This window comes from Rhineura floridana, chromosome 9 (assembly GCF_030035675.1).
Source record: "Rhineura floridana isolate rRhiFlo1 chromosome 9, rRhiFlo1.hap2, whole genome shotgun sequence".
In the NCBI taxonomy this organism is placed as follows: Eukaryota; Metazoa; Chordata; class Lepidosauria; order Squamata; family Rhineuridae; genus Rhineura; species Rhineura floridana.
In genome coordinates this window covers 52,243,898-52,271,274 of record NC_084488.1, presented here as the reverse complement: position 1 = coordinate 52,271,274, position 27,377 = coordinate 52,243,898, and the positions used below count along the sequence as shown (strand labels likewise).

Genomic DNA, 27,377 nt, shown 5'->3' with positions numbered 1-27,377 from the left:
TCTATCAAACTTTAAAAAGCAGGGAAATTGGGGGGAAAGGACCATATGCTCAGAGGCACATATTACCAAATTCTTCCAAGCTACACAGGAAGTGGATTGGACTGTGAAAGACCAACCCAAATTGTGCTCGTATTTTTACAAATGTGTAGGGCAGTACAGTATCTCAGAGAGAAGGTCAGGTCTCCTGCTCCCCTGGTGCATTCACTATAGCTGCCCAATTTCGGTGCTTTTTAAAGTTGATAGAAATATCTGTTGGCTATAGGCAAGTTCTTAAACTGCAAGGATTTTGGCTATTCGTGATAACGTTAAGACCCTTGTTTACTTAATAAGGTTCAAAACATAGTACCAAACCTGAGGATGGCAATTAGATATTCACATGCGTGTTCACACACTCATTTGTTTCCAATGATGGCATATAAGAATTGAAAAGATATTTACTTCTGGCAAATGTGAACTTAAGAGGGATATTTATGTTCACTGTTCTTACGCTATTTATTTTTAATCTTTTGTTTTTGTCTTTTTACTATCACTTCCCCATATATGCATGCATATATATACATGTATGTATATATGCATATTGTATTTTATGTATTTTAATTGTACTTTATATATTTTAATTTACTGTAATGTCTTGTGTTTTTATTGTGTATGATTTTATTATGTATGTGTGCGATTTTATTGTAAGCCACCGAGTGCCCTATTGTAGGGTAGAAGGGCAGGATAGAAATATTTTAAATAAATAAATATTTATTGTGTTCACTTTTGGTTATTATTGTTGAATGTTTTTTTAAAAAAATTACTATGTACGTCACATTAAGAACTTCAAGTATATGGCAATCAGAAATAAAATCGTAGTACTAGTATTTTGGATTATGTTTTATTCAAGGAATATTTTCCCTCATGACTTCTGCCCAGATTATGACAAAGAGCAAAGTCAAGGAAAACTACACCTAATAAATGAGTTCTAAATGCTACCCTGTTCTGACCCTTTGTCTTAAAAATGATAGATGTGTGTGATCACACGGGAAATGCCTCAGAGTTGTTGCCTGGTGAATCTAAGGCAGCCTTTCCCAACCTTTGGGTTCTGAGATGTTGCTGGTCTGCAACTCCCATCAGCCCCAGCCAGCATGGCCAATGGTCAGGAATTATGGGAACTATAGTCCAGCAACATCTGGGGACCTCAAGATTGGAAAAGTTTGAATTCTAAGGTTTGTCATGCAATAGTTGGTGAGAAATATTGGAAAGGCAGGGCTAGCCCTACCTGTACGCAGACTGCCACCTCACACAACTGATTGTGGCTGTCAAAAAGAGCAGCACATTGCTAGTTGTTCAATTGATTATTATTGTATTTTCACTGCCAGAAAGGGAAAGAGGGAACTGTGGGATTTTCTATCTCAGGTGGAACAATAACTTGACCGGTCTTGGGTACTATGCATTTTGACTTGAACAAAGAGGAAGCACTCCATTTTCTGCTCCACCTCAGGCAGCAAAGTGTCTTGGTCCAAACCTCTTCCCTTTCCTTCATTGAAGGGAATTTTCCTCTACATTGCTGTTCACCTGTTTAAAAAAAGCATGATGTCTGTGTAGACTGTGGATGTGGTACCCGTAAACTCTGATTGCATCTGATTCTTGGCCTGAAGTAAGCACCACGTTGATTTTCTTTGACAAAGTATGCAGAATAAATACATGGAGAAAATATGTCTGCAGTTGATCCAGCCCTTCATCACAAATTATTAAGAAATATGGATAGTACTCTTGCAGAAAGTCCTGCCACTTGCAGTCTAAGCAGTTAGAAAATTCAGTGCGTATAGCAATTTCAGTGTTGTTTTTCAGATGGATTATCAATGCAGTACGCAAAGAAAGGAGATCAGCATTTTGGAAATACAGATATTCAATGTCCTGTAAGGAAAAAAAATGTATGAAATACCTCTCATTTTATTACAATAACCTACACAGACATTCAAAATAATATATTCTTTCTTAAGAGTTACTTTTAAGACTGCAATCCTGACTTACATACAGTGAACTCACTAAAGTTAATCATATTAACACTCCATACACACACATACGTGCACATGATTTCTGTCATCATCTCACCATCAAGTAGCAACCTTGCATGTGGAATGTGGGCGTGGACCTATCCAGTAAGCCCTGAGCTAAAAGAACGCGGTAGTCAAGAGCCCAAGTCCTTTCCACCAGGATCCTCAGAGACGCTGACCATGAAACAGATTCAACCAAGGAATGGGGACCCTACATATGAGGAGACTGCCAGTGCCCTCTCTTTGGCCCAGCCAATGCACCCGACACAAACACAGAGACAGATGATGGACAGGTGATGGCTGCCACTTTAAGACTCTTTGCTCCACAATGAAGGGTAGTGCTGGGAGGGGTAGTCAGGGCCAGAATGGATATAAAGGCACAGTTGGACCTGAGACTCTCTTATCAAACAACACATTATGTTAAGTCTGTTTCTTATAGCACATCATTACAACTGTCAACCACCTTTCTTTAACAAAAAGAAGACAACTGCAAAGAGAGAGAGAAGGTAAAAAAGAGAAAAATGAAGTCTCCAACCACTTTTGGCTCTTGTCCCCACCCACCACTGGCTCCAAAACTGCAACTATGCAACATGCACCACCCCTGACTAATTATACCTGAACTAATGCAGCCCTTGACATCAACAAGGTTCTCCACTCCTAGTGACCTGTCCATGATCCTGAAAGCCCTGTATCTGACTGCCTTTGCTATCTAGACTCTGGAATTTAGACTGTATTTTGCTTGTCTATGTGTTTATCCTTTGCTCACCACCACCCACCAGGGTATTGACCGTGAATTGGACTCTGGCTGTCAGTGGACTTTGCCTTGACTGGACAATTTCAGACTGAGTGATTATATTTCCACAGTATTGCATCTTTTGTCTACTATTAATTGAGAGAACTTTAACCCGTAGCAATGCCAGGGCTCATGCCATTGTGCTCATATCCTGCTTGTGGGCCTTAATAGGCATCTGACCAGTCACTGAAGGAACAGAATGCTGAACTAAATGTTTTTCTGGTCTGATCCAAGAGGGTTCTTCTTACACTTTTATGATTTTACAAAAACCTTCCAGAATTTCTAGAACTATGTATTGTATTCAGCTAAGTCCTGCTATGAGTAGACCCACTGAAATTAATGTACCTAAGTTATCTGTGCCCATTAAATTCAGTGGGTCTACTCTGAGGATGACTAGCATTGAATACCACCCTAAGAATTGTAATAATCTGAAGTTAGTCATGACCATTAATTTAAATGGTTCTAGTCTGGGTAAAAGTTAGTTGAATAAAGGTAAAGGTAAAGGTGTCCCCGCACTTGTAGTGCGAGTCGTTTCTGACTCTTAGGGTGACGTCTTGCGACGTTTACTAGGCAGACCGTATATATGGGGTGGGATTGCCAGTTCCTTCCCCGGCCTTTCTTTATCCCTCAGCATATGCCGGGTACTCATTTTACCGACCACAGATGGATGGAAGGCTGAGTGGACCTCGACTCCTTTTACTGGAGATTCGACTTCCTCCTTCCGTTGGAATCGAACTCTGGCCGTGAGCAGAGCTTCGGCTGCGTTACTGCCGCTTACCACGCTGCGCCACGGAGGATCATTATTATTCTAAAACAAGAGTGGCTAACCTTTTTTAGCCCAAGGGCCACAATGACAGTCAGCCACCCCTCCAAGGATCACGTGACAGCACTGGGTGTGGCCAGACACACATTCGTGCACACATATAAACACACACACACATTATACATATAGCACATAGACAGACAGACAGACCACTCACACTTACACTCACCACGCATGCACATTTACCACATACAAACATACACACAGAGCTCATGCTCTTACCAGACACCCAGGCAGACAGCACTCTCTCTTTCTTACTTCTCTCTCTTGCACACATACATGCACTCTTACATACACTCTCACACACAAACACATACACAAACCTACCCAGAACCAGTATGGAAATGTTGCCATTTAATTTTAAAGAGCAGGCAGGCTTTATCTCTGATCTTACTACTGTGGCCCTTAGTGCTGAGATAAAAAATCCCTCCAGCTGCCCTCCAGATAATGTCTTCAAGATTTAAAGAGCAGGCAGAAGGCTTCTCTGCAATCTTAGTGCTGTGACAGTGCTGAGATAGGAAAGAACAGATCATTTTGACTGCTCTTTAGAGATTCCCTCTAAAGGAAAGTCAAAAGGGATATTTTATCTCCTGATTGGAGAGCTTCTCTCTGATTTCAGCACTGAGATCAGAGATAAAAGATCCCTCTGGCTACTCTTTACAGAGAATCTCTAAATGTTAAATGAATACTAGAGGAGTTACACATTCCTTCCTCCAGTAAAGAAAACCACCTTACATAGTAAAAACATAAATGTATTTGTTACCTTAAAGAAAACAATGATATATTTTGCTCCTTTACTTGTTAAATCCAGGAGAAAGCGTTCAGCTAGGAAAAAAAAGTGCAAGTTTTGTCCTCGCTGTAATGTCAGTTCGCCTGCACAAGTGATGAATAATGAATCACCATCAATCAGAAAAAACTCTGACTCAACGTAGTCATTCAGCAAGCTGACATAACTGGATTAAAGACATAAATAAAATAAACAATGCAGTTTAACAGTAATTAAGTATACATAAAAAAACAACCTAATGCCAAATTGACCTCTCTAGGACCTTATGGTGAAGGGCAGGTAATAAATCAAATCAGGAAAAAGAAGACGACAAATATCTATTTTCTGAATAAGCTAAATGAAGAATGATTGCAGTCATAGTGGTTTCAATCTTCAAAATCTTAAGAATCAGATCTTTAGAAATCCTGTTCATGACTACATAGTCCATTAAATGCATGGGCTAATACGTGTCAGTGCCCAGTAGAAAGCTTGGGATGAACTAGTTTAAATTTAACTTAGGGTATTCTGGAATATGGGTTAAGACAATCTCCTTCTCCTCCTTCTCAAACACTACATACTGTTTCTCTTCCCACTCTGCTGCCTGACCCAAAACTGTCCAGACATAAGAGCAACTAAACCAAAGACAGCTTTGGGGAGAGGACACCTCCACTGTGACATTGATTACAGGAGCTTAGCCTATCATACGTACTCAGCTTTTGGTATTTCATGCAAAACAAAATCAGTAATTTCTCCCATGCATCTTTGTAGCTCTGAAAAAGAAAAAGGTATGCATATCTTAGATTCATTGCACATCTTATCCATTTTGCCATCAAGATCCTAGAGCAAAACCAAATGAGAAGCTATTATTTCAGATATTTCTTATTTCTTTTTCAACTTTTAGAACAATTTCATAAAAACAAGGATGTCACAGTACACAAAAGCCCTCTTCAGTTGCTCATCCCCCATCCTTGCCGGCCCATGACTAGAACTGTGTGTGGGAAAGGGCAGGAAGAGTCCATTGGCTCTGCTCCCTTGTTGCTCCTCCCTGCCATACTCTTCTTAACATAAGAACATAAGAAGAGCCTGCTGGATCAGGCCAGTGGCCCATCTAGTCCAGCATTCTGTTCTCACAGTGGCCAACCAGGTGCCTGGGGGAAGCCCGCAAGCAGGACCCGAGTGCAAGAACACTCTCCCCTCCTGAGGCTTCCAGCAACTGGTTTTCAGAAGCATGCTGCCTCTGACTAGGGTGGCACAGCACAGCCATCACAGCTAGTAGCCATTGATAGCCCTGTCCTCCATGAATTTGTCTAATCTTCTTTTAAAGCCGTCCAAGCTGGTGGCCATTACTGCATCTTGTGGGAGCAAATTCCATAGTTTAACTATGCGCTGAGTAAAGAAGTACTTCCTTTTGTCTGTCCTGAATCTTCCAACATTCAGCTTCTTTGAATGTCCACGAGTTCTAGTATTATGAGAGAGGGAGAAGAACTTTTCTCTATCCACTTTCTCAATGCCATGCATAATTTTATACACTTCTATCATGTCTCCTCTGACCCGCCTTTTCTCTAAACTAAAAAGCCCCAAATGCTGCAACCTTTCCTCGTAAGGGAGTCGCTCCATCCCCTTGAGTGCTCTCTGCAGCAGGGAGCCTGCTCTAGTCATAAAGGCTCCCCCTGCAGTTTATAACCCTATGTCATTGGGATTCTGAGAAGGCTCCCCAATGCAGTCATTCAACCCACAGCACCTGTAGGGCTGTAGAGATAGGTGACAAAGGTATATTGGAGGGTGGGGTGAGTGTGTGAGTCCCCATTTCCCTACACGTTGTGTGATGGGCATAGTGGGTTGTCTTCAACTAAGTTTACTCATGTCCATTAATTTCAATGGGTTTATTGTAAGTAGGATTAATGTTGGATACAACTCAGGGACTGAAGATGGTTGAAAAGAGCAACAAAATAAATTCACAGTGGTTTTGTATCACAACTGTAGTAATAAATGACTTGGGCCCCGAATGTCTGAGAGACCATCTCTTTCCCTACAGACCCTCTTGGTTGTTAAGATCAGCAGAGGGGGCCTTCTTGGTAGTTCTGCCACCCTCAGAAGTTGGGGTGAAGGTGGTTCAGGAGAGGGCTTTTTCTGTGGCAGCCCCTAAGTTGTGGAATTCCCTCCCTACAGAGGTGCATCTGGAACCTTCACTGTAAACTTTTCAGTGGAAGCTAAAGATGCACCTCTTTACCCTGGTCTTTTGCACTTGGGATATATGTTTTCAAATCCACACTATTCCTGTGAAGGGAATATGTTTTAATTGTTTTTAATACTGTATTTCAAATTTCTATAACCTGCCCTGGGATTTACTGGTGAAACGTGGGCAACAAGAATAATAAGAATAAGAATAAGAATAATAATTTGAAGATAAAAGCAGTCACACCAACAAGATTAAAGTTATTCAGAGACATGTACAAGCCATGGCTTTGCATACAGTTCTCCCACTGGAAAACAGCTACTCAGATAAAATGATGAGAGGCTCGTTCCCATCAGCTGAGACTCACTAGAGAACCCCTTTTGCACCCTGCACTTTGAAAGATCTCTTAGTCGCCCACACACCAGTATTGAGGGTTCTTCACATTTTCCCTGAAGCCTAAAGCTGTTCAGAGTCCTTGTATGTCAGCAACTGCACTCACCTGGGCTTCCATAGTTTCCAACAGCAGTGTATCCAAACAGGAGGACTCAAAGCGGAAACCCCACCAGAGACATTTCAGGACTGAGGATAAATCAGAAAAATAATGGAGTTCCACAACAGAAGGAGCTTATGCTTTTTACTGACTACACGTTTCTATATGGATATATATGAGCATACATAAACTCTGGCCATAGCCAGTAAATCAGCATTAATAAACACAATGCTGTTTGTTCAATTTGTGTTGATTTACAACACAAATCCAAAATTTATTAAGTAATACAACATGTTCTTTAGGAATTTCACACAATACACTTGCGTAGTCAATAAAAAGCTGATTTTCCCTGATTTATCTTCAGTCCTGAGATAAGTCTCTGGTGGGGTTTCCGCTTTGAGTCTGCCTGTTTGGATACACTGCTGTTGGAAACTGCACAAGCCCAGGTGTGTGCAGCTGCTGACATACAAGGACTCTGAACAGCCTTAGGCTTCAGGGAAAATGTGAAGAACCCTCAACTCTGCGCGTAGGCAAGTAAGAGGTTGTTCAAACGACTTCAACTTTCTCCCACCATTTCAACACAACCCTCCATGGCAATGGGCCATTCAGGATGGCAAAGCTTACGGATACCCCTCACCCCAACACCATTTTTGCCCACCTATGCTGGACAAGTGATAGTTTGGCATTTGGCAGATGTATGAGGGCCCTACACATGCATAAAGTTAAATGTGTACTGTCATGAACCTGTAATGGTCATGAATTATTAAAAATCTAATAGCAATACTTTGGCTCCAGTAAGGGACTCTGGGAGACGGTTACAGTTGGAAAAGACAAGCCTTTGCCAATTTGCAAATCTGAGTTTCACTTCCCAGCTGAAGATGGTTAGAGAAGCCTTAACAAGCCGCACCTGTTTATCTTTGCTGATTAGCAAGTGCCTGGTACCCAAGGTCATCCTTGGCCTGTACAGTTGGAAAACACAGTTGGGACGGGGGCCTGAAGGCGCGAAAATGTGACAAACATCAAGAAGAAAGTTACATCAGCCAATTCCTGATTGGTCAATTAATCTTGGACCGTTAGGATCCTTTTCCTTTAAGTATAGGGCTAGAGAGCCATAGCCTTTGTTCTCTGTTCTCTGCCTATGCTGACTTGGCACCAGAGTTCCAAACCTTCTGCCTTATGGTTCCAGGGGTTGCTTATGGGAAGGTAACCTATGTCTGGTTCCATTGCTTTATGTTGAACATCCATCTCTCTTAGGAGGGGTGCCACACAACCAACTACCTCGTGTGTAAGTAGTTAGGTGAGTTTAGTTTGTTATTTTCTTGTTGTGTGTATGAATTCTCTTGTAAGAACCTAAACCCCTGTTTGGGTGTATGGTCTTAAAGGATTACTTGCTGCTATATGTTATGTGCACTTATATATCTTAATAAAGCTACTTCTATTTAACCTGGTGTGTTCATTGAGAGAAGGGGTGGTTCTGGATTCAGTACCTTGACCAATCTCAGTCACTAACTACCAAAGAGGGTTGAGAAGTTAAAGGCTTAGATTTTAAGTGTTAAACCAGAGGTGCCTGGCAAGGAGTGTAACTGTGACTCTTGCCTTTTAGGACCTTGGTTTTATATATCCTCTGGGCTCAGAGATCCCCTGGCTCTGAGTAGAGCAGTATACAGGGGTGGTGGCAGCCTACCTTCTACCTTGCAGGGTTGTTGTGAGCGTACACAGCCTTGGCAAGGGTGAAGTAATAGCTTTTTGGTTCCAGTCTCATTTCCCTAAGGGTGGGGGTTTGAGTCTGATGCATGAACCCAGTACCTTGGTGGTCTAGGGGTCATGACATGTATGGCTCCACCACATGAGAAAGAATCTTGACTAGCTGGTGTGACCTCCCACCCCCAGTGTAAAACTAAAATGAAATAGGACCATGGAAGTGGCATCTTCTCTAAATAACATCAAGAAGAGTATAGACACAAATGAAAAACCATGCAGTTACTTACCTGGATTTTGGAAATCATGCAAACATGGTTCTTTTGGAACATTTGCCAAGGGTGATATTTGCTTGGACAGCCTGAACCTGTTCAAAGAGGCCTTATCTCCTACTAAACTTGCTTCATAAGCCATGATGGATATATGGTTTTTGACACAGTGTTACATGTGAACTGGGCCACCTTTGGATACTGGATGTACTTAAACCTGGGTCATTACTGTTCCATACACCTTGAAATTACAAAACACAGATATATCATTCTACTATTTTAACATTCTGTACTTTTCATAACTGTAATTACAAACATTACATCTGTAAATACATTGACACTAATTTATGTCTGTTCAACCCATATTACCCTATGATTCCCCTCAAAGATCTATCAATGGCAGTCACACACTGTTAAATTTACTAGATTCTTCACAAAATTAATCATTAGTGTTACCACTGCAATGTACTGATACATTTAATTCCTCCTCATTGTTAGCATTCGTGTGTCACTGCTTTTACAACACAAAGTAATGATAAATCTTGCTCTGGATAGCAGGAAATGTGACAATAGCAGTACTCATACAGAATTATGAAGCTCTTATGGATAAAGACTCAGTAGAAATGTTTTTTCCTGTTACAGGCTTATAAAACCATGTTGGATCATTTTCCCTAACAGGTATTATTGGGTGGCAGTCCCACCATCAGTGGCTACTGCTAGCCATGTCTATGTTCTGCCTCCACTGTCAGAGGCTGTATGTCTCTGGATGCCACTCCACCAGTGGGGAGCGTGCTGTTGCACTCAGGCCCTATAAGAAGCAAAGCCTACCAATAAACTTTGTACCAACTTCAATAAATATGTTTCCATGGCAATTTGTTCATGGCTTTTAAGCAAACCTACCCCGAACAGCAGAAAATGCCTTCAGCTTGAAATCTGCAAAAGTAGCTTAGTTATATTGCTGCCTATTTTTAAACACAACCTAAAATATTCTCTCCAGAAAGGTTCTTTGTTAAGTATCTACAGGGGGAGGCTATATGGACTTGGCTCCTTCAGATATATTCCAGGTTATCTCAAATATTTTCATTTTCATATGTCGGGCTAAAATGGCATTCCCTTATATTCTGCACAAAGAATCTATCCTCTTCTCTCCACACTGCATTACTCACATAAACTCCTTTCACCACCACCACCACAAAAAAGTGGGGCTCACACAGTGATCCCCCAGCCATATCCATGCATTCCAATGGCCATTCTGAAGGGCAATACTTTTCATTCAGGCAATTTGCAGTCCATCCCTGAAAGACCATTGTTTTATTTCAGGTGAGCATCCAAGTGGCCTTGGCATTGCAGTGGCCATTTGGAAAGTGAGAAGTGGCATTCGTTTTAGTATGCCCAATTAAAGATTGCAAGCTGTCCTCACCTGGGTGACCAAACCTACACTTGCAACAAATGTTTGCTTCACATTCTCTGCCCCTCCCCCCCACAATCCCGACTGGAATTGTGTGTGAAAAGCTAATGAAAGAGAAAGGGAGCCGTTTAATATATCCCCTGCCTGCCAACCTCTTCTCTTGCAAGCTGCATTTTGTCCTGCAAAGGAAAAGATGTGGCGAGCTGTATCCTTTCCCTTGTGGGGGAATTGGTTTTGAACAGATGACAGGAAAGGTTTAAGCAACCACACCTTTGTCTATGAGCATCCTCCCCTTAAGAGTCAATTCTAGTCTAAAAATGTGGGAGATTCCAGTTCTGCACAGCCCAGCTTGGCTCTTACGATGCAAATTATATGTTTCATTTATTTAATAAATCCCTATAACGCCCTACATCAAATCGGACCAGTTCCTCTGCCTCTGCAACTTTGCGGTCGGGTATAAACGGGGATCCACTGATCTATTTTCAATCTCGTTGGCGGATGAAGCGGACTCGGTTTACACTAGTCCCGGCCTCTGGAAGAATCTGGGTTTGAATCTAAATAGATCAGGGAAGGTGAAATAGACCTGGCGTCTGTCCCACTTCCAAACCATTTCCAAGTCCACCCCGGCACTGGTTTCCAGTCTACCCTTCATTCCTAAAATAAGCGGTGCCAAGACTCAAGCCTGCCGCAAAATTAGATTCTCTCTGACCCGAAGAGACCTGTTCACCACTGCCGTGAAGGGAAGTAGGTGGCTCCCTCTGCCTACTCTGGGGAGAAGGCAAGGCGCTCTGCGTATCCTCAGAGACACAGATGACCTCTTGGACTGCCTGCGCAGTAGTAATTTACTACTGTACAAATTGTGCCCTAATGACAGGCTCCAGGGCATAAATTCTACCAAGCTCTCACATGAAGCACCGGATGATATCCAGGCCTTCTCCTCCGATGGACCCTCCTTTTCAGTAAAATAACCCAAGGATGCGCGCACAGGAGCACGCACGCACGCACTCTTTCCCGGAGCGTCTCTCGCTTCCGCGGCGAAGCAGCGACCGGCTGACGTCTCTTCCTTCCACGACGCTTCTCTGATGTCTGAGAGGTAAAAGCGCACCATCGGGAGCTGGGCGAGTTCCTTTTATATTTACCAACGCGGAGCTGGAGATGTTGTCCACTCAAGACGGCACATTTCACTTTCGTTTCCTTCTGGCCAGACGTCATCAAGCGCATAGGTTTCGTTTCTCGCAGAGCCCCTGTTGAGAGCTGCACCCTCTGTGCGCCTCCTTCCAAGCGGCGCAGGCGACACCCTCCCCCCTCCAGTGTGTGGACCACATTGATGCGATGGGCATTAAAACAATAGCTTCTTCCTCATGGTCTTGGGTTGCAACCATCATACACTGTACAATGAACGTGTTCGGTGTGTGTGGGGGTGAGGAATGGGCCCGACCCGACCTCTGGACTTGACTGACTGACCCAACCTTGAAGGAATTTGCGCGAGTTCTTTCGCCGTGGTCGGGAACCTTATAAAGCTTCCCGCCAGATTGGCACCATAAGGCTTGTAGTCTCTGTGCGCAGGCAGGACTAGCCTGAGGCTGAGATGGGCAGTTCAGTGGCCGTGATCCACTCCCTCTCCATGCATTCATTGGCTGGGCATAACTAGGAGGTTACAATACTTGTGGAAAGGATTCTTCATCATTCACCTAGAATGCTTTTTTGTATATCTTCAATATTATGCGATCTGACAACAGTGCTTAGGCGGGGGAGATAATGTCTGTGTCATTGTATATAGGGTGAGGGTTAATATATTGAAATTTTTTATTTAAAAACATTTTTTTAAAAAAAATCAAAAGCAGGAAATAATCCACGAAGATGGCAGACTCTTAAAGGTAGGAAAGGATTCCTGAAAGAGAGTGGGGAGACTGCAGAAAAGCAAAATGAATTATTTCCATCAGTTTTTACCACATCCATGCCTGAGCCATATTTTAGTGGGCAGGCAACTGAATTAACAAATCAAATAGAAATTACAAGAGATTTAAGTTTTAGAGGAAGAAAAAAAGTTGACAAATCTGATCTGGACTCATCATGTACCTCAGAGTTCCCAAAGAACTCCATCCTTAACAGATTGGAAGCAACATAACTCAATTTTTAAAAAGGAGGGGTATCCAAGAAATTACAGACCCATTTGCCTAATGCCTGTCTCATGTAAATAATGAAAATCATTACCAAAAACAAACTAGAATTATTAAACGTATAGGAGAACTTGTTGCTAAGGCATAATCAACATGGTTTCTTCAAAGGAGTGTCATGAAACATGGATAGGAGCAATTTGTGACTGTGAGACATTAAATATTTGGACTAACAAACAGCTTCTGAGCCTAACTGCAAATGAGGTGCAGTATAAGCAAGTATAAAGTGATGCACATGGGGGTAAAAACAAACACACACCCTACTTTAAAATTAGAGTAATGGAATCTAAAAGGACTGTAACTAATCAGGAAATGGATCTTAGAATCATGGTGTATAACTCGATTACAACAGAGTCAGTGTGTTATATTGCTAGGGATTATTAGGAAAGGACTGAAAATAAAATGACCAGTATCACTTCCTATAAATCTTGAAGTTCTGCAACGTTTGGAATAACTTGTACAGTTCTGGTCGCCTCATCTCAAAAAGTAAATTGTGTGCTAGAAGTGTGAAAAAAATGATGAAGAGGTTGGATCACCTTCTGTAGAAGGAAGGGCTAATGCCTAGGGCCTTTTGTTTAAAAAAATTGTGTGGTAAAGAAAATGGAGATATCCCACACACACACTGGAACTGGAAGTCACCCAGTGAAATTGACTAGCCGTAGATTCAGGACAGACAGAAGAAACAATTACTTAACGGAATTCAGTTAGAAAATGTGGTGGTGACTTTTGGCTTAATTGGGTTTAAGGGGGAATTAGACAAATTCATGAAGGATTATTTATCAAACAGGGTGCTTATGTTCTTGGCTTAGGGCACATGATGGCAATCAGGATGAAAAGATTAAGTCTAATAAAGTATCTCAGAAGAATGGTTGTGGCAGAAGTTCTGAAAGGTATGCGAGAAGGTGTGTCCTCATTCCACTGGTGCTTTCCTAGAGAAACACAGATATTTTAACTATAATGCATGAATGTAGCCATGATATCTGTTTTGATGAGTAACTTCTTTCCATGGCTAGAAATGGTGTCACACCCAAATCTTCCTTTATTCTTTTTGACAGGTACAAGGGTGGTACGACCATTCTCTCTCCTTTTCCTCCTGCAAGCTACTCTTTGGACTTCCTGATACTTTTTTACCCAAATCTTTCTTTATGACAGGACTTAGCTGGTATTGAGATTGGGGTGGGGAACTTCAGGCCCAGGGTTCAAATATGTCCCTCAAGGTTTCTCTGTCTGACCTTTTGAACTCTCCACAGTCCATACACCCTCTCCCTAGGCTACACCCCTCTGCATTGTTCTGTGCTCTCAAATGTGTTTGCCTCACTAGAATGTGTGTTTGAATTGTGATAATGCCATTTGCTTGCCTGGAGAGTAGAGATATGTTATGGGGGTGTGTGTATGTAGAAACCTCTGACTTTTGCATGGCTGAAATGCAGCCTATTGTGCAAAAGTAAGAGTCCCATCTGTTGCTTCACCCACTCTGGCCCCATCACTTTTGTCCATCACTGGAATGGGTTGCCCAAGAGGGAATACAGTCCTTGGGCCAAAAAAGGTTCCCGACCCCTGATTTTGCTGTTGTTGTTGTTTAAAAAGGACAGACATTTTTTCCTCACCTATTTATTTAGTATTTATATGACACCCTTCCAAGACAGTTTACAACAAATTTAAGAGAGACTGTTCAAACAGAGTACCATTAAAACAGATAAAATAAAATGCTTTACAAGTTCTGTCCTTGCATTTGACACCTGTCCCTAATGTGCTCTGTCATCTCTGGCTTTGTTTTTGCTAATTTGGCATTTGCCCACCTGGTAGCCTCCAGATGTTTTGGACTCCATCTCCCATTAGACCCAGCCAGCACAGCCATTTTTGGACTGCATGTAAACATGTTTTTCCTGTACTGTTCCCTCCAAGAGCATCAACAGTCCCTTTGCTTCCACGGAGACTTGCTTCCTCTACTGTATTCAAGTGCATGACAGTAAGAAGCGCCACGCAGTAGCCTCTCCAGGCTCTGGGTGGTTGGAAGACCTCAAAAAAAAAAGGGGGGGGGGGTGAAACTGGGGACAGAGGCAGTGCTGAAGCCTTCAGACCACTTCACCAATACTTTTATTTTTACATTCATATTTCCATTCAGATTTTAGGGGATTTTCCCTTTAAATCAGAATGGAAATGGAACAAGACAGACACAGGCTGCAATCCAATACATATCTACTCAGAAGTAAGCTTCATTGGGTTCAATGTGACTTACTCCCAGTTAAGTGTGTACTGCATAGCAGCCTTAGTCCCATCCCCATTTACAACTAGGACAGAATGGACTTTAATGTGTCCATCCATCCTATATATGATGCATTTTTTCAGTTAAAGCAGTAAAATAAATTTAAGATAAAAAAGCAAATATGCATATATTCAATCCCCCCTTTTCTTGTTTTTTTCTCCAGGTTCAAAGTTTCCAGAAATTTTATATCCCTAACTACCATACAGTGCTTGCTTGCTGCTATGAAGAGTATTGTTCTAAAAATAATGTTACAGTATGGTTGCAACCTGCTGTACTTTGCTACTTTAAGAGAAATGCTTCATTGTACTGTTCTTGGCTATGCTGAGTTGTCCAAACAGGAAAGTTTATTTCTGAAATTCTGATTAAAGAGTAGTTTCATGAAGTAATATTTCATTACCCTATTTGTATGCATTGTTCATTTTGTTTTTAAACTGCTTGGGTTTGTTTCATAAACGTACAGAGATGCAAACTTATTTGCACAGAAAAATCATACTGAAACATCAACATTTTGATTTGAAAAAATCAGGCGTTATGCTGTATTCCTAGTCAGAATATTGCCACCTTTCCTACGTTAGTCATTAAGTAAACAAATACAGTTTTTAGAAAATTGGCTGAGTCATTGCTAATTAAATTAGAACAGAGGAAGTTTGAAGAAGCAGTGATCTAAGGGAAGGGAAGGGATGTCAAAAAATACTTGCATATGACATAGAGCACCCTTCCTGAATCTAGTGAGCCAACCATGACTACAACTCCCCATCAACCTCAGCTAGCATGACCAATGGTCAGGGATGATGGGAGCCAAAAAACTGGGAGGTGCTAGGCTGGGGAAGGCTAGCCTATTATATGTTTATCTACAGCCAGTGCAGTGCTAACCTGGGGAGGCACAAGGGCAACAGATCAGGGGACTGTGGAATCATGAGAAGACAAATTTCTGGATTTCACATACTGATTTGAAATAACCAGTCATACTGTGAGGTATTGGCCTCTACTACATCAAACATAATTTCACAGCAATTGCACAGATTCCAGACTTAAACTTTATCCAATTTTGCTTTGTAGCTTTCAGCCAGTTGCTTAAATGCAAGTACAACATTGTCATCCTTGTTTTCGCATAGTTCATCCAGAGAAGTCCTGCAAGTAGAAACAAAACTAAACTAAATTAAATGCATCAAACCTAAGGGGTATATTATATTCGCTGGTAGTAAAATATATTTAGGATCATACCCTATAGCTTTGATGGTAAGTGAAAAATCCTGGATGATGTTGTAGGTGTCTCCTTTATTAAAGCTGGGGGGGAAATACAGAAGCATTTACTCAAAACAAGTAGAGGTACATATCCCTTAAATGGTAGCAGTTAGAATCAGTTGTGTATGTACTATTCATTATTTCCCACAAATGCAGGAAAAACATGAAATGTAATGTGCGAAAAAATAAGCTTCCTAAATTGTTTTGGTTACAACCATTTTCAGAGTCTTTTTGCAAAGAGATAAGTGCAAATTTTTGCATGAAGTGAAGGAAGAAGCTAGATTTCCTCAGCAACCAGGGTGTAGTCATCCAGGGTTTTAGACTCCTTACTTTTTGGGATCAGGGTCCCTATGTTTCCAGAATTCTATTAAACAATCAGCATTAAAGGGGAGTGTGTTAGCCACTCAGAAGTGTAATCTAACATGCTTCCTTGTCCTTTCCAGCTGATTGGAATCAATCAGAGTGAAGGTAGGTGAGTCAGCCACTGAGAAGACTCTTCTCAGTACCCAACCCTCTCCCCTTTCATGCTTATTGGCTCCTAGGGGTGTTTGTTGTTGTGGGAGAAGGCATTAACAAGGATCTCATTCTCAACGCAGCAGCAAAAAAAGGGGGAAGAGGGCATGACTGTGACAAACATGAGGGGACTCTGCACTTCTGAATTTGCCACTACACTGCTGCTCAGCAACAAAATATTTGTTTGAATATTGAAGAAGTTGGATTTCCTCACATTTGATGTCAAACTATGAGAAACGATGTCTGGATCCCCTGCAACAGACAAGTTTATAAGTTGTCACTTATTGTGTGAAAACAGTGTCATCTGGAAAGTCCCCAATACAATCAACAAGTCTTGATAATATTACTGACAGCTGTGTATGTGTAGGAAGTAGCTACTTTGTGGGGGGGGGGAAGCCCACACCAATAGTATTGTTTGGTCACAGATGAAGTTATATGCTCAGATGAAAGGAGTAGCTTCAGCACTATATGGCAAGAATAGGAAATATGTTGAAACTACATTTCACTGATTATCACATACTTCAGTCTTTGCCAACTTGATGCCTTCCATGTGGTGGTGAAGCCTGAATACACTATTTTTTGCTAAATTTGATAAGTCACACTTCTGAATTACTTTGGAATTATTGTCGGCCATTGTTCTGAAATTTACTTGGTAATTGTGCTAGAATGAATGTTTTACTGCAGGTTGTTACGAGGCAGGGCCATGGAGCCTGCTAAACTACAATTCACACCCCACACCCCCACCTAATGGTATGGCTGGTTATGCTTTCCCACGAGGTTTTGTGCGAAGAGTAACAAGGGCAGAAATTAAGATACAAAACTAAAGCTACGGCATAAATGTTCTGCATAAATGTTATCTTGCTCTTTGACAAATTTCCCTCACCCACAGTGAATCCCATTGTTTGTTAGGAGCCTTAGTTTTCAGGGTCAGTTAGAGATACACACACACATACACAACATCACCAGACTTTCACACCCTCCTTCGCAGGAGGGGGAGAGAGGAAAAAGTCTTTTAAAACCAAGGCTTGAATCTAAAAAGAGAGGAAGAAAGAGGAAGGGGGCTGAGGAACATCAGAGCTCCCACACATGTGTACGACGCTCTCAAGGAACGCATCAAGGACTGCAGGGACAGAACCGGGGAGACTCTGGGTCTCGGTGCAAAACCTTGAGACCAAGAGATTCCTTCCTCGTTTTGGATCAGAGCTCTTCCACATAGCTTCAGCTGTATTCAACCGCCCACTCCGGGCATAGGATAGGTAATCTCTCCTACCTTTCACCTCTTATAGTAATAGGGTCCTTTGATTTCTTAACTTTAAAGTTATGAATGGGTTAGGATATTAATGATAAATGCTGCCACGCACCCAAGTAATTCTGTAATGCTTTCCTACTCTTTCTCTCAATAAAATCAAGCTTTGCTTTATTTTGGTTTGGACCTGCATTTCTTGGGTTAAATATATACACCATTTAAGCACATTTCAGGGCAAAGGGCTTGTTTTATCCCTAGCAAAAGATCCCCTCCTCTCAAGGAGGTGCGTTTCATGGGACATGAGGGTGGCAAATGCACACACTCAGGTTCCCAAGAGCACATGTCGTAACAACATCTGTGATAGTACAACTTTAGAAAGTGTAGAATATAATTTAAAACCAAACCTAATATATTGTTATAGGATTTCCTTCCAAGGAAATCAAATTCAAGGTGTGTGTTGGCAACTCTGAAATCTTGCACTGCTCGTAAATCAGAGTGCATGTAACAATATATGTACATGCATACACACACCTCACAGCATCCTAAATATACCCCATTGCCCTCCACCACCACAAAGTACCCATTATCACATGTCAGTGCTTCCAAGGAACCATGTTTGTAGAAATCAAGAGCATAAGCATTGAATGGCATTCTTCTTCCAACACAGTTTTCTCCATCCAAAGCACAGGAGCATTACTAGCATTAACACCAAGAGTCTGTAAGACAGCCTAGAAAACAATCAAATTTGTAGCATCAGACTTGAAACTGTTAGCCTTCAGTTTCGAAACAGTTTTGCTTTGGTATACACATAAGCTCTCATCACACATACTTAATCTTTATCTGTGGAGCGGTGTACAGGGCTGTGTATGCCAGCACTGACCTCTCTGCCTCCAACCTTACCACATTGAACCAGAAAGTCTGAAGGGGGATTATAAGCTTGTTTGGCTAAATGAAATTACAGTGCTCCCTGCAACCAGGAACACTGAACAGCCATGGATAGAATTTTAAAATGTCTGAAGTTGACTATGATACTCAAATATTTCTAAACAAGTTTTGTCTTCCACTTCTATGTTTTTGGAAAATTCAACATGCATGAACAAGAAGACAAAGACATGACATTTAATGAGTTTGGTGACCATCCGATAGTTATGAATGAAGAGGATGATAAAATGTAGTAGTAAACATTCTGTTGAAATGACAACTTAGGCCTTTTTGATTGCACAGCACAGAAGGTGTAAAACTACTGCAGTATTTTGTTACTTTCGACATAAGTTGAAAACCTTAGAGATGTAGGATAGTTAAAAGTTACTATTTTTAAAAAAACAAACAGAATTACCTTGTTAACATTGTGAACACTGAACAAATCTTGGTCTATCATTCCCGACAGGCATGCAAAAGGTGAGATTGCTGTTATTCTTTTTGTGCTCTTCTTTAAATTAGATGCCAAGTCAGAGTTGTCACAGTTTCTATCTGTAAAATCTTACAGGAATAATTTAGAGTTAGGCTGAGGTGAGTATACATGTCCACATCTTAAAACTATCTGATGAAGTGGACTTTAATCTGTGAAAACTTTTGCCACAATGAACTTGTTTGTCTAAAGTATAATACAGCTCTTTGTTGTTTTTTCTGCAGCAGGAAAATACGTCTGGAGGATCTTAAGCATGTTTCCCCTGCCCTCCCTCAAGGGGCACAGAGTGGAATATACAGGGCAATATCCTCTAATACTCCTAATTATCCTGTGAGGTAGGGTCAGAACTTTAACTGTATTTTGGCAGTGTGTCCACTTAACAAGCATCTCGCTTTTATATGGGCAATGACAGCATTCCTTTTTAATGTGAGCAGTCTTTGCTTCATTCATATGTTACCATAATGGTGCAGGAGTTGTTTGATTCCATGTGGTTCCTTTCCACACTGCTCCACTAATATCTAGATTTGCTGTTTTCAAACTTTCCTTTTTTAGGGGTCCCTTTCCTCATCCTCAGCTGACAAACAAGTAAAGGTTTGCTACAGAATCCCAGCATACAGCAGACGGTTTGGGATTGTGTTTTTTAGAACATATATGTTAATTCCAGAGTTCACACTCAGTTCATGAAAGGCCAGGTTAATCGGGTCTTGTTGTTTCCTCTACTTGATTAATCTATTTGATTAGGCCATGCCACAAGTGTCCCTTCTGTTCCCAGCCAGATCTGTGCATGGCCAACCAGAAGGGCCCCTGTGTCATGAGTACCTGCATGCTGGCTGCCCAAATCCCTTTCACTTCATAAGGCAAAGAACAAAGGGCTACTCTAGAGAAGCAGAGAGCAGGACACCCTGGTGAGCAGCAGGCACAGGCCAACAGGCTGAATTCCTTTCATCTCCCCAAGCTACATTTCCTCCTCTCAGCTCCCCTCTAGGCTGGGTACCACAACATCTAACAATTACTGCAGGGAAGTTTAATGGTGTGCAAGCTGCCTTTTAAGGAAATATGTTCACCACTACTGATTATCTCACTGCAAAAACCCCTTGAAATGCAAATAATGTGCGGTTACCCCCCCCCCGGACACTTTCCAGCATCCTCCTCCATGTAACTCCAGGTAATATTAGCAAAGAAAGCAACTTCAGCATTTCCAGGTAGAGCTGAGAATGCCCCTTGCTGTAAGCCTTGAAGAACTGCTGCTAGTCAATGTGGACAATAAAAAGCTAGATGGATTAATAGTCTGACCAGGGCCAGTTTAGGGGTGGGTGAGCTGGGTGGTCAACCTGGGGAGCCGAGCTGAGGGGGGAGCGCCAAGCTGAGCACATTGGATGATCATTTGTACAAAACTCTGAAAACAATAAAGACATCTCTGTAAATTCTAAAAAACAGTAAAACCATATCTGCTGCTATTATTATTATTATTATTAAACTTCCATCCCACCTTTCCTCCCAGAATGAGTCCAGGGAAGCAAACAAAGAACAAAACTCTAAAAACATCTTAAAAATAAAACATCTTAAAGACATCTTAAAAAGCAATTCCATCACAGACTGGGATAAGGTCTCTACTTAAAAAGCTTGTTGAAAGAGGAAGATCTTCAGTAGATGCTGGAAAGAAAACAGAGATGGTGCCTATCTAATATTTAAGGGAAGGGAATTCCAAAGGGTAGATGCCATAACACAAAAGGTCCGCTTCCGATGTTGTGTGGAATGGACCTCCTGATAAGATGGTATCTGCAGGAGGCCCTTACCTGCAGAGCGCAGTGATCGATTGTATATTCACTAATAGGCAAAAAACCTTGTGGTTTAAGAATGTACCTATAGCCCACAGATATTTCTATCAAACTTTAAAAAGCAGGGAAATTGGGCAGCTATAGTGAATGCACCAGGGGAGCAGGAGACCTGATCTCCTCTCTGAGATATTGGACTGCCCTACAAATTGGTCAAAATGCAAACACAATTTGGGTTGGTCTTTCACAGTCCAATCCACTTGCTGTGTAGCTTGCAAGAATTTGGTAACATGTGCCTCTGAGCATATGGTGAGTGGTGGCAACACCTGCCATCTCCAAATATAATTATATTTTTGTATGTTTGTTGGTGTTCTTCTTCCTTTGCTTCTTTCCTGTGTTACTAATGTTTCTACAGAGAATCTAAACTAGAAGATTTTATTTCCCTTATTATTCATCCTAGAAATCTGTGTCAAATTTATTTTTATTAATTTCAAAGCCTTTTTATTGGTCAATGTCATATGATGGTGAAGACAGCCTTTTGTGTTTCAAATTGGAGGTATGTTCTATTTCTATTTTGGGTGCGTTAACAGTTGAATCAAACTGCAGTTTGATGTAAAATCAGAATGATTACAATATGTTGCTACTTCAGCAATGACTCTTAGCTGTTGGATAAAGGAGGATGCATGTTTTCAGCCTGCTATGTTTAAACCACTTTATTTAAGGCAAGGTGGGCACAGACAATTAAAAATATTGAGCACACCTAGAATTTTGCTAGAATATATTTCACCTCCCACTGTTTTATCTTGTGTAAATTGAGACACTCCTTTTTTTTTTTTCAATAATTTTTATTCAGATTTTCATAAAACATACAAGACGAAATCATAAAACATTCAAAGACAAAAAACAAAATCAAAAATAGTTAAACAAAAAAAAAAAAAGAAAAAAAAAAACAAAAATAAAAAATAAAGAGTAAAATATTGACTTCCCATTTGTCAAAGATCAAATCAGTTATAAGTCTATAATATATAACAATCCTGTCTCTTAAGTCATATTATAAAATCACTTTCCTCCAGTAGTTATCTTACTTAATCATCAAATCTCATAAACATTACTTTATTCTTTCCACAAAAAGTCAAAGAGAGGTTTCAATTCTTTAAGAAATATATCTATCAATTTTTTTTTTCCAGATAAGCATATCGATTAATCCATCTCATTACTAATTATGATAATCTTATTGTCATAACCATAGTCAAAATAAACATTTCAATTAATCCATCACATCAGAATCTGTTAGGTTCAGTAATTTCAGTAGCCATTGTTCTATTATCCCTATTAGTTCTATTTTCCATCTTCCATCTTCAGTAGTCTTGTTAAGTCCAGTAATTTCAGTATCCAATCTTCCATTATCAGTATTCCATAATAATCTTGCTGTCAAAGCCATAGTCATATAGTAAGAGTCTGATGGGAATTACCTCTATCCCAAATATTTTCTTGCCATCCATTCTGAATAGGTTGCTGAAATACTGCTGTAAAATCATATCTCTGTTCTTTTTTTCAAAATACACTGGGTCATCTCTTGAAAGTTTTTCCATTGTCACATGGCTGCAGTTAATTCCATAGATTTTCTCTATATTGGGCTCCATCACATCATTCCAGTCCAGAAGATTATCCATGCCATTGATAACTTTATCTCTAGAATCTTCATTAATTTCTTCAGAGATAACATTGAGTTCCAAACAATAGATTTTATTTCTAAAGTCCATAGACTCCAAATCTTGTTCCTGTTCCACGTTTGTTCCAATCTCCGGGATCTCCTCTCTCACAGGGACCCCTGTTCCAGTCTCCAGGGTCTCCTCTCTCACAGGGACCCCTGTTCCAGTCTCCAGGGTCTCCTCTCTCACAAGGACCCCTATGTCTTTAATCTCCTGTGTCTCCAAACAATAGATTTTGTTTCTAAAGTCCATAGACTCCAAATCTTTTTCCTGTTCCACGTTTGTTCCAATCTCCGGGGTCTCCTCTCTCACAGGGACCCCTTCCAGGGTCACCTCTCTCACAGGGACCCCTATATCTTTAATCTCCTGCTTCATTTTACTCAATTCAATTTTCAGCTCCTTACAACCCTGTCGCAGGTTTTGTTTCGTTATCTCAATCTCATCCATTATTTTCTGAAACATAGTTATTTCCAGATTCTCAGCCACTTTCTTAATTGCCATTTTAAAAGAAAAATATAGGAAAACCACTTCTTATTTCAGCAACAATTGGGTTAATACTCCAAACTTGGTGACATCACAGTATAAACAGAGCAGACAGCCTTATCTCTCCATGCTTAAGTAAACAAAATGCAGTTCCCAGGATCGAAACAATTAATGGCGGTCGTCAGGAAACAGATTCGTCAAAATAAAATAGACCAAAAAGAGAGTAGTCTCAGACAATATAATATTCTTCAAAATAAAAATCTGGAATAGAAATCCCTCTTCTGTGTATATCTTTAGAATGCAAATCCAGGACAGCTTTTTGCAACAAAAACAGAGATAAGCTATTAATTAGTGAGTAGCAGAGAGAAGTTATGGCTCCCCAGTGAGATGTCAAAAACCGATCAATCTGGCAAATCTCTTTTAAACAGCAACAATTTAAGTCAAGTAAAAGAAAAATATAGAAAGAAGGGTGCTTGCCTGTTAGTGCGTTCTCTCTTAGAAGATAAGATGAACGTTCGCTTTATCAGATAGAGCTTGTTGTTGAAAATCCGTCCCACCTTCGTCGGCTGGACCTCGTCCCATAAATTAATGAGATCTGGTCGTCCCAACAAAAATAGGCTTTGAGGTTAATCTCTTCGTTTCTCCCTACTCGGGAGAAGTTTAATCAGTCAAAAAAAAAAAAATCTGACTGATATATCTGAATAAGCTTCTTTTGAGGCAGGAGCCCGTCATAAATTGAGACACTCCTGATGTCCACCGGAGACTACTCTGCAGAATAGTCAGTGCCATTATGCCACAATTATGTTTGGATTTATTTTAGTGTAAATTTTGCAAAGTGTTGCTGTACTTCACATATTCACAGAAATAGAAACGAAAGAAAATAATTTCCTATAGGAAACTTCACTAAAATTGCAAACTAAATCAGACATATTTAAAGTGATCATGTGAACTATATCAACTGTCTTAACAATGTTGCTTCCTCCCTACTAAAACAAGATCAGCACAGCACATGCCTTCTTTCTATTATTTGGGCTGATTGCAGGTGTTGCCACCACTCATGCTCAGAGGCACATGTTACCAAATTCTTCCAAGCTACACAGCAAGTGGATTGGACTGTGAAAGACCAACCCAAATTGTGTTTGCATTTTGACCAACTTGTAGGGCAGTACAATATCTCAGAGAGGAGATCAGGTCTCCTGCTCCCCTGGTGCATTCACTATAGCTGCCCAATTTCCCTGCTTTTTAAAGTTTGATAGAAATATCTGTGGGCTATAGGTACGTTCTTAAACCACAAGGTTTTTTGCCTATTACTAAATTTCCCGGCTTTTTAATCTGGGAGGTAAGAAATGGGATCCTGTCCAAGTTTGCTGAGAAGGGATTGACCATTTGCATGCTTATTGAGTTCAGTGGGATTTACTCCCCTGCAATCATCCTTCGGATAGGTGAAACTGACCACAGGGGATGGGGAGGGGAGGAGGAGGAGGAGGCAGGGGAGGAAACGCAGAGGGGAAGACTGGGATGGGTGCAGGCAGGATGGGGAGGGGAGGAGAAGGACAGGTTTGATCATTTGCATGTTTATTGAATTCAGTGCAATTTATTCCTGTGCAATCATGCTTAGGATAGGTAAAACTGACGGGGAGGAGGGAGGGCTGGAGTGGACAGGGGAGGAGGAAGAGGGAAGGGGGAGGAGAGGGGAAGGAGGGGGAAAGCAGGTCTGATCATTTGCATGCTTATTGAGTTCAATGGGATTTATTCCTATGCAATCATGGTTAGGATTGGAAAAACTGACCGAGGGGGAGGGGGAAGGGGAAGGAGTGTATTGGAGGGGGGCAAAGAAAGTGGGAGGTGAGGGCAGGTTTGAACATTTGCATACTTATAGAGTTCAATGGTATTTACTTCTGTGCAATCATGCTTAAGATAGGTGAAACTAACCATGGGGAGGAGGAAGGAGAAGGAGGGGATTGGATGGGGAGGGAAGGGGCAAAGGAAGGGGGAGGGAAGGGGCAAGAGGGAGGGGATAGGAGGGAGGAGAAGGGAGGGTGGGTTTGATCGTTTGCATGCTTTTTGAGTTCAATGGGATTTATTTCTGTGCAATCATGTTTGAAAATGGAAATGGACTACCTTCAAGTCAATCCCGAATTATGTTGACCCTATGAACAGCATTTTCATGGTAAACAGCATTCAGAGGTAGTTTTACCATTGCCTTCCTCTGAGGCTGAGAAGCAGTGACTGGCCCAAGGTCACCCAGTGAGCTTCATAGCTGTGTGGGGATTCGAACCCTGGTCTCCCAGGTCGTAGTCCAACACTGACCTGGGGGATGGGCAGGGAGGGGGAGGAGATTGGGTGAGTGGGCACTGGGCAGAAGGGAAGCCCCGTTCCTTTCAAAAAGGAAAACATTATTTATTATTTGATTTATTATTTGATTTATTATTTGATTTATATCCCACCCTTCCTCCCAGCAGCAGCCCAGGAGCAGAAACGCTAAAAACATTTTAAAACAGCATAAAAAGACCTTAAAATACATTAAAACAAAACGTTAAAAACATTTTTTAAAAGCTTTAAAAACATCTTTTTTTAAAAAAAGGGTTAAACACATATTATTAAAGAAAACATATTAAAAGCAATTCTAACACAGACATAGACTGGGATAGGTCTCAACTTAAAAGGCATGTTGAAAGAGGAAAGTCTTCAAAAGGTGCCAAAAAGATAGCAATATTCAAGGGAAGGGAATTCCATAGGGTAGGTGCTGCCACACTAACATTGTGAATAGTATCATTGCTTTTCAGCGTTTCCCCCACCTTTTTATTCTACAGCAGGCACATGTAGCCTCCCACCCAAATTTAAACCATAGCTGTCCCTGGCCACATCCACACCAGGCCTTTATTTCACTTTGGGCCATCATGGCTTCTCCCAAAGAATCCTGGGAAGTGTAGTTAGTGAAGGATATTGAGAGTTGCTAGGAGATGCCCTGTTCTCCTCACAGACCTTCAATCAGAGTGGCTGACTGTTAAACCAGTCTGGCCACTGGAGCTCTCTCAGTAGAATAGGAGTCTCAGCACCCTTCACAAACTGAGGGAAGCCAAGACTGTCTCAAGTGAAATCAAAGTCTGGTGTGGCTGTGGCCCCCTGATTAGCCAAGCCCAGTAGCTGTGAGGCTTTTAGAACACTGACAGTTGGTTCTTACTGAGCATGCCCCGCGTTATCATAGGCTTGCAGCCAAAATTTCTTAAATTAATTAAAGATCAGACAGGCATTTTTTTAACTTTTAAACTGCAGTAGATGAAGGTCAGAGTAAGGGGCAAGGTCAGTATTAAGATTACAGGTACTCTGTGAACATGGCTGATTTTTAATGAATTTCAACAGATTATGAGAACTCTCAGAGAAAAAAGTCCAAAAGGGCTCTGAGGTTTTTTCCTCTCTTTTTAGACTTTGAACTCTCAATTCTCTCTGACTGTTTTGTGTATCACCATGAGAATTGACAGGGTTGTTAAGCAAGCGTTTTTGAGTTCTGGATGTTTTGCAAGGTTTTGTTTTGAAATAAGCTTATGGGAAGCCTCAGAATGGCATGTGGGTTATTTTCAGTTTAACATTGCAGAATGTGAAAAATCCATGCTGGCTATAGTATACAGCCACTCTCGTGGGTGTATAATAAAAGGGTAAGACAGTCTTTCAGGTATCCTGGTCAAGCTGTATAGGGCTTTGTACACCAAAACCAGTGTCTTGAACTAGTGAGCAGCTAATGCAATTCTTTCAGCAGTGGAGCAACATACTGGCATTATCCTGCCCCAGTGAACAGTTGTGCCACCACACTTTCTACCAGCTGCAGCTTCCAGACTAACCTCAAGTGCAGCCCCACACAGAGTACATTACAGTAATCCACACTGGAGGTTACAATGGATGGACAACAGTGATCAGGCTATCCTGTAATTAATGTTCTCTCTCAGGAACTGGGAATGGCACCCAGCGTTCAGAAGCCAGAAGAGCTAGCCAGCCCAACCTGCACAGCCCTGCCAGCCTATACTGCCTCTGGGGCATGTGGTACTCTCCTCAGTGCCCCATCAGAGAAGAGCAGTTGTTCAGCAGGAATACT

At 41.2% G+C, this 27,377-nt stretch overlaps 2 protein-coding genes and 1 long non-coding RNA gene across 4 annotated transcripts in view; 1 reads left to right on the top strand and 2 right to left on the bottom strand.

The window, feature by feature from the left end:
• Window positions 1-11,668, bottom strand: part of LOC133364085 (probable ATP-dependent RNA helicase DDX60) — a 76,905-nt gene extending 65,237 nt beyond the window's left edge. The window contains exons 1-5 of one of the 2 annotated variants that reach the window (XM_061584137.1): window positions 11,369-11,668; window positions 9,076-9,295; window positions 5,131-5,191; window positions 4,419-4,608; window positions 1,558-1,899 (exon numbers count right to left, since the gene is read on the bottom strand). In XM_061584137.1, coding sequence (XP_061440121.1) covers window positions 1,558-1,899; window positions 4,419-4,608; window positions 5,131-5,191; window positions 9,076-9,199 — 717 coding nt within the window. In that variant the 5' untranslated portion in view covers window positions 9,200-9,295; window positions 11,369-11,668. The remainder of the gene's footprint in view (window positions 1-1,557; window positions 1,900-4,418; window positions 4,609-5,130; window positions 5,192-9,075; window positions 9,296-11,368) is intronic. The other variant, XM_061584138.1, reaches the window with a different exon arrangement.
• Window positions 11,119-15,243, top strand: LOC133364086 (uncharacterized). The gene is made up of 3 exons (XR_009757831.1): window positions 11,119-11,555; window positions 13,449-13,529; window positions 15,069-15,243. It is a non-coding gene; the product is annotated as an uncharacterized LOC133364086 (long non-coding RNA).
• Window positions 15,244-15,936: 693 nt separating this feature from the next.
• The window catches only part of LOC133363660 (probable ATP-dependent RNA helicase DDX60), a 58,900-nt gene continuing 47,459 nt past the window's right edge, over window positions 15,937-27,377 (bottom strand). Inside the window, exons 16-18 of the mRNA XM_061582934.1 lie at window positions 16,786-16,915; window positions 16,130-16,192; window positions 15,937-16,036 (exon numbers count right to left, since the gene is read on the bottom strand). Of these exons, the coding sequence (XP_061438918.1) occupies window positions 15,937-16,036; window positions 16,130-16,192; window positions 16,786-16,915 (293 nt within the window). The remainder of the gene's footprint in view (window positions 16,037-16,129; window positions 16,193-16,785; window positions 16,916-27,377) is intronic.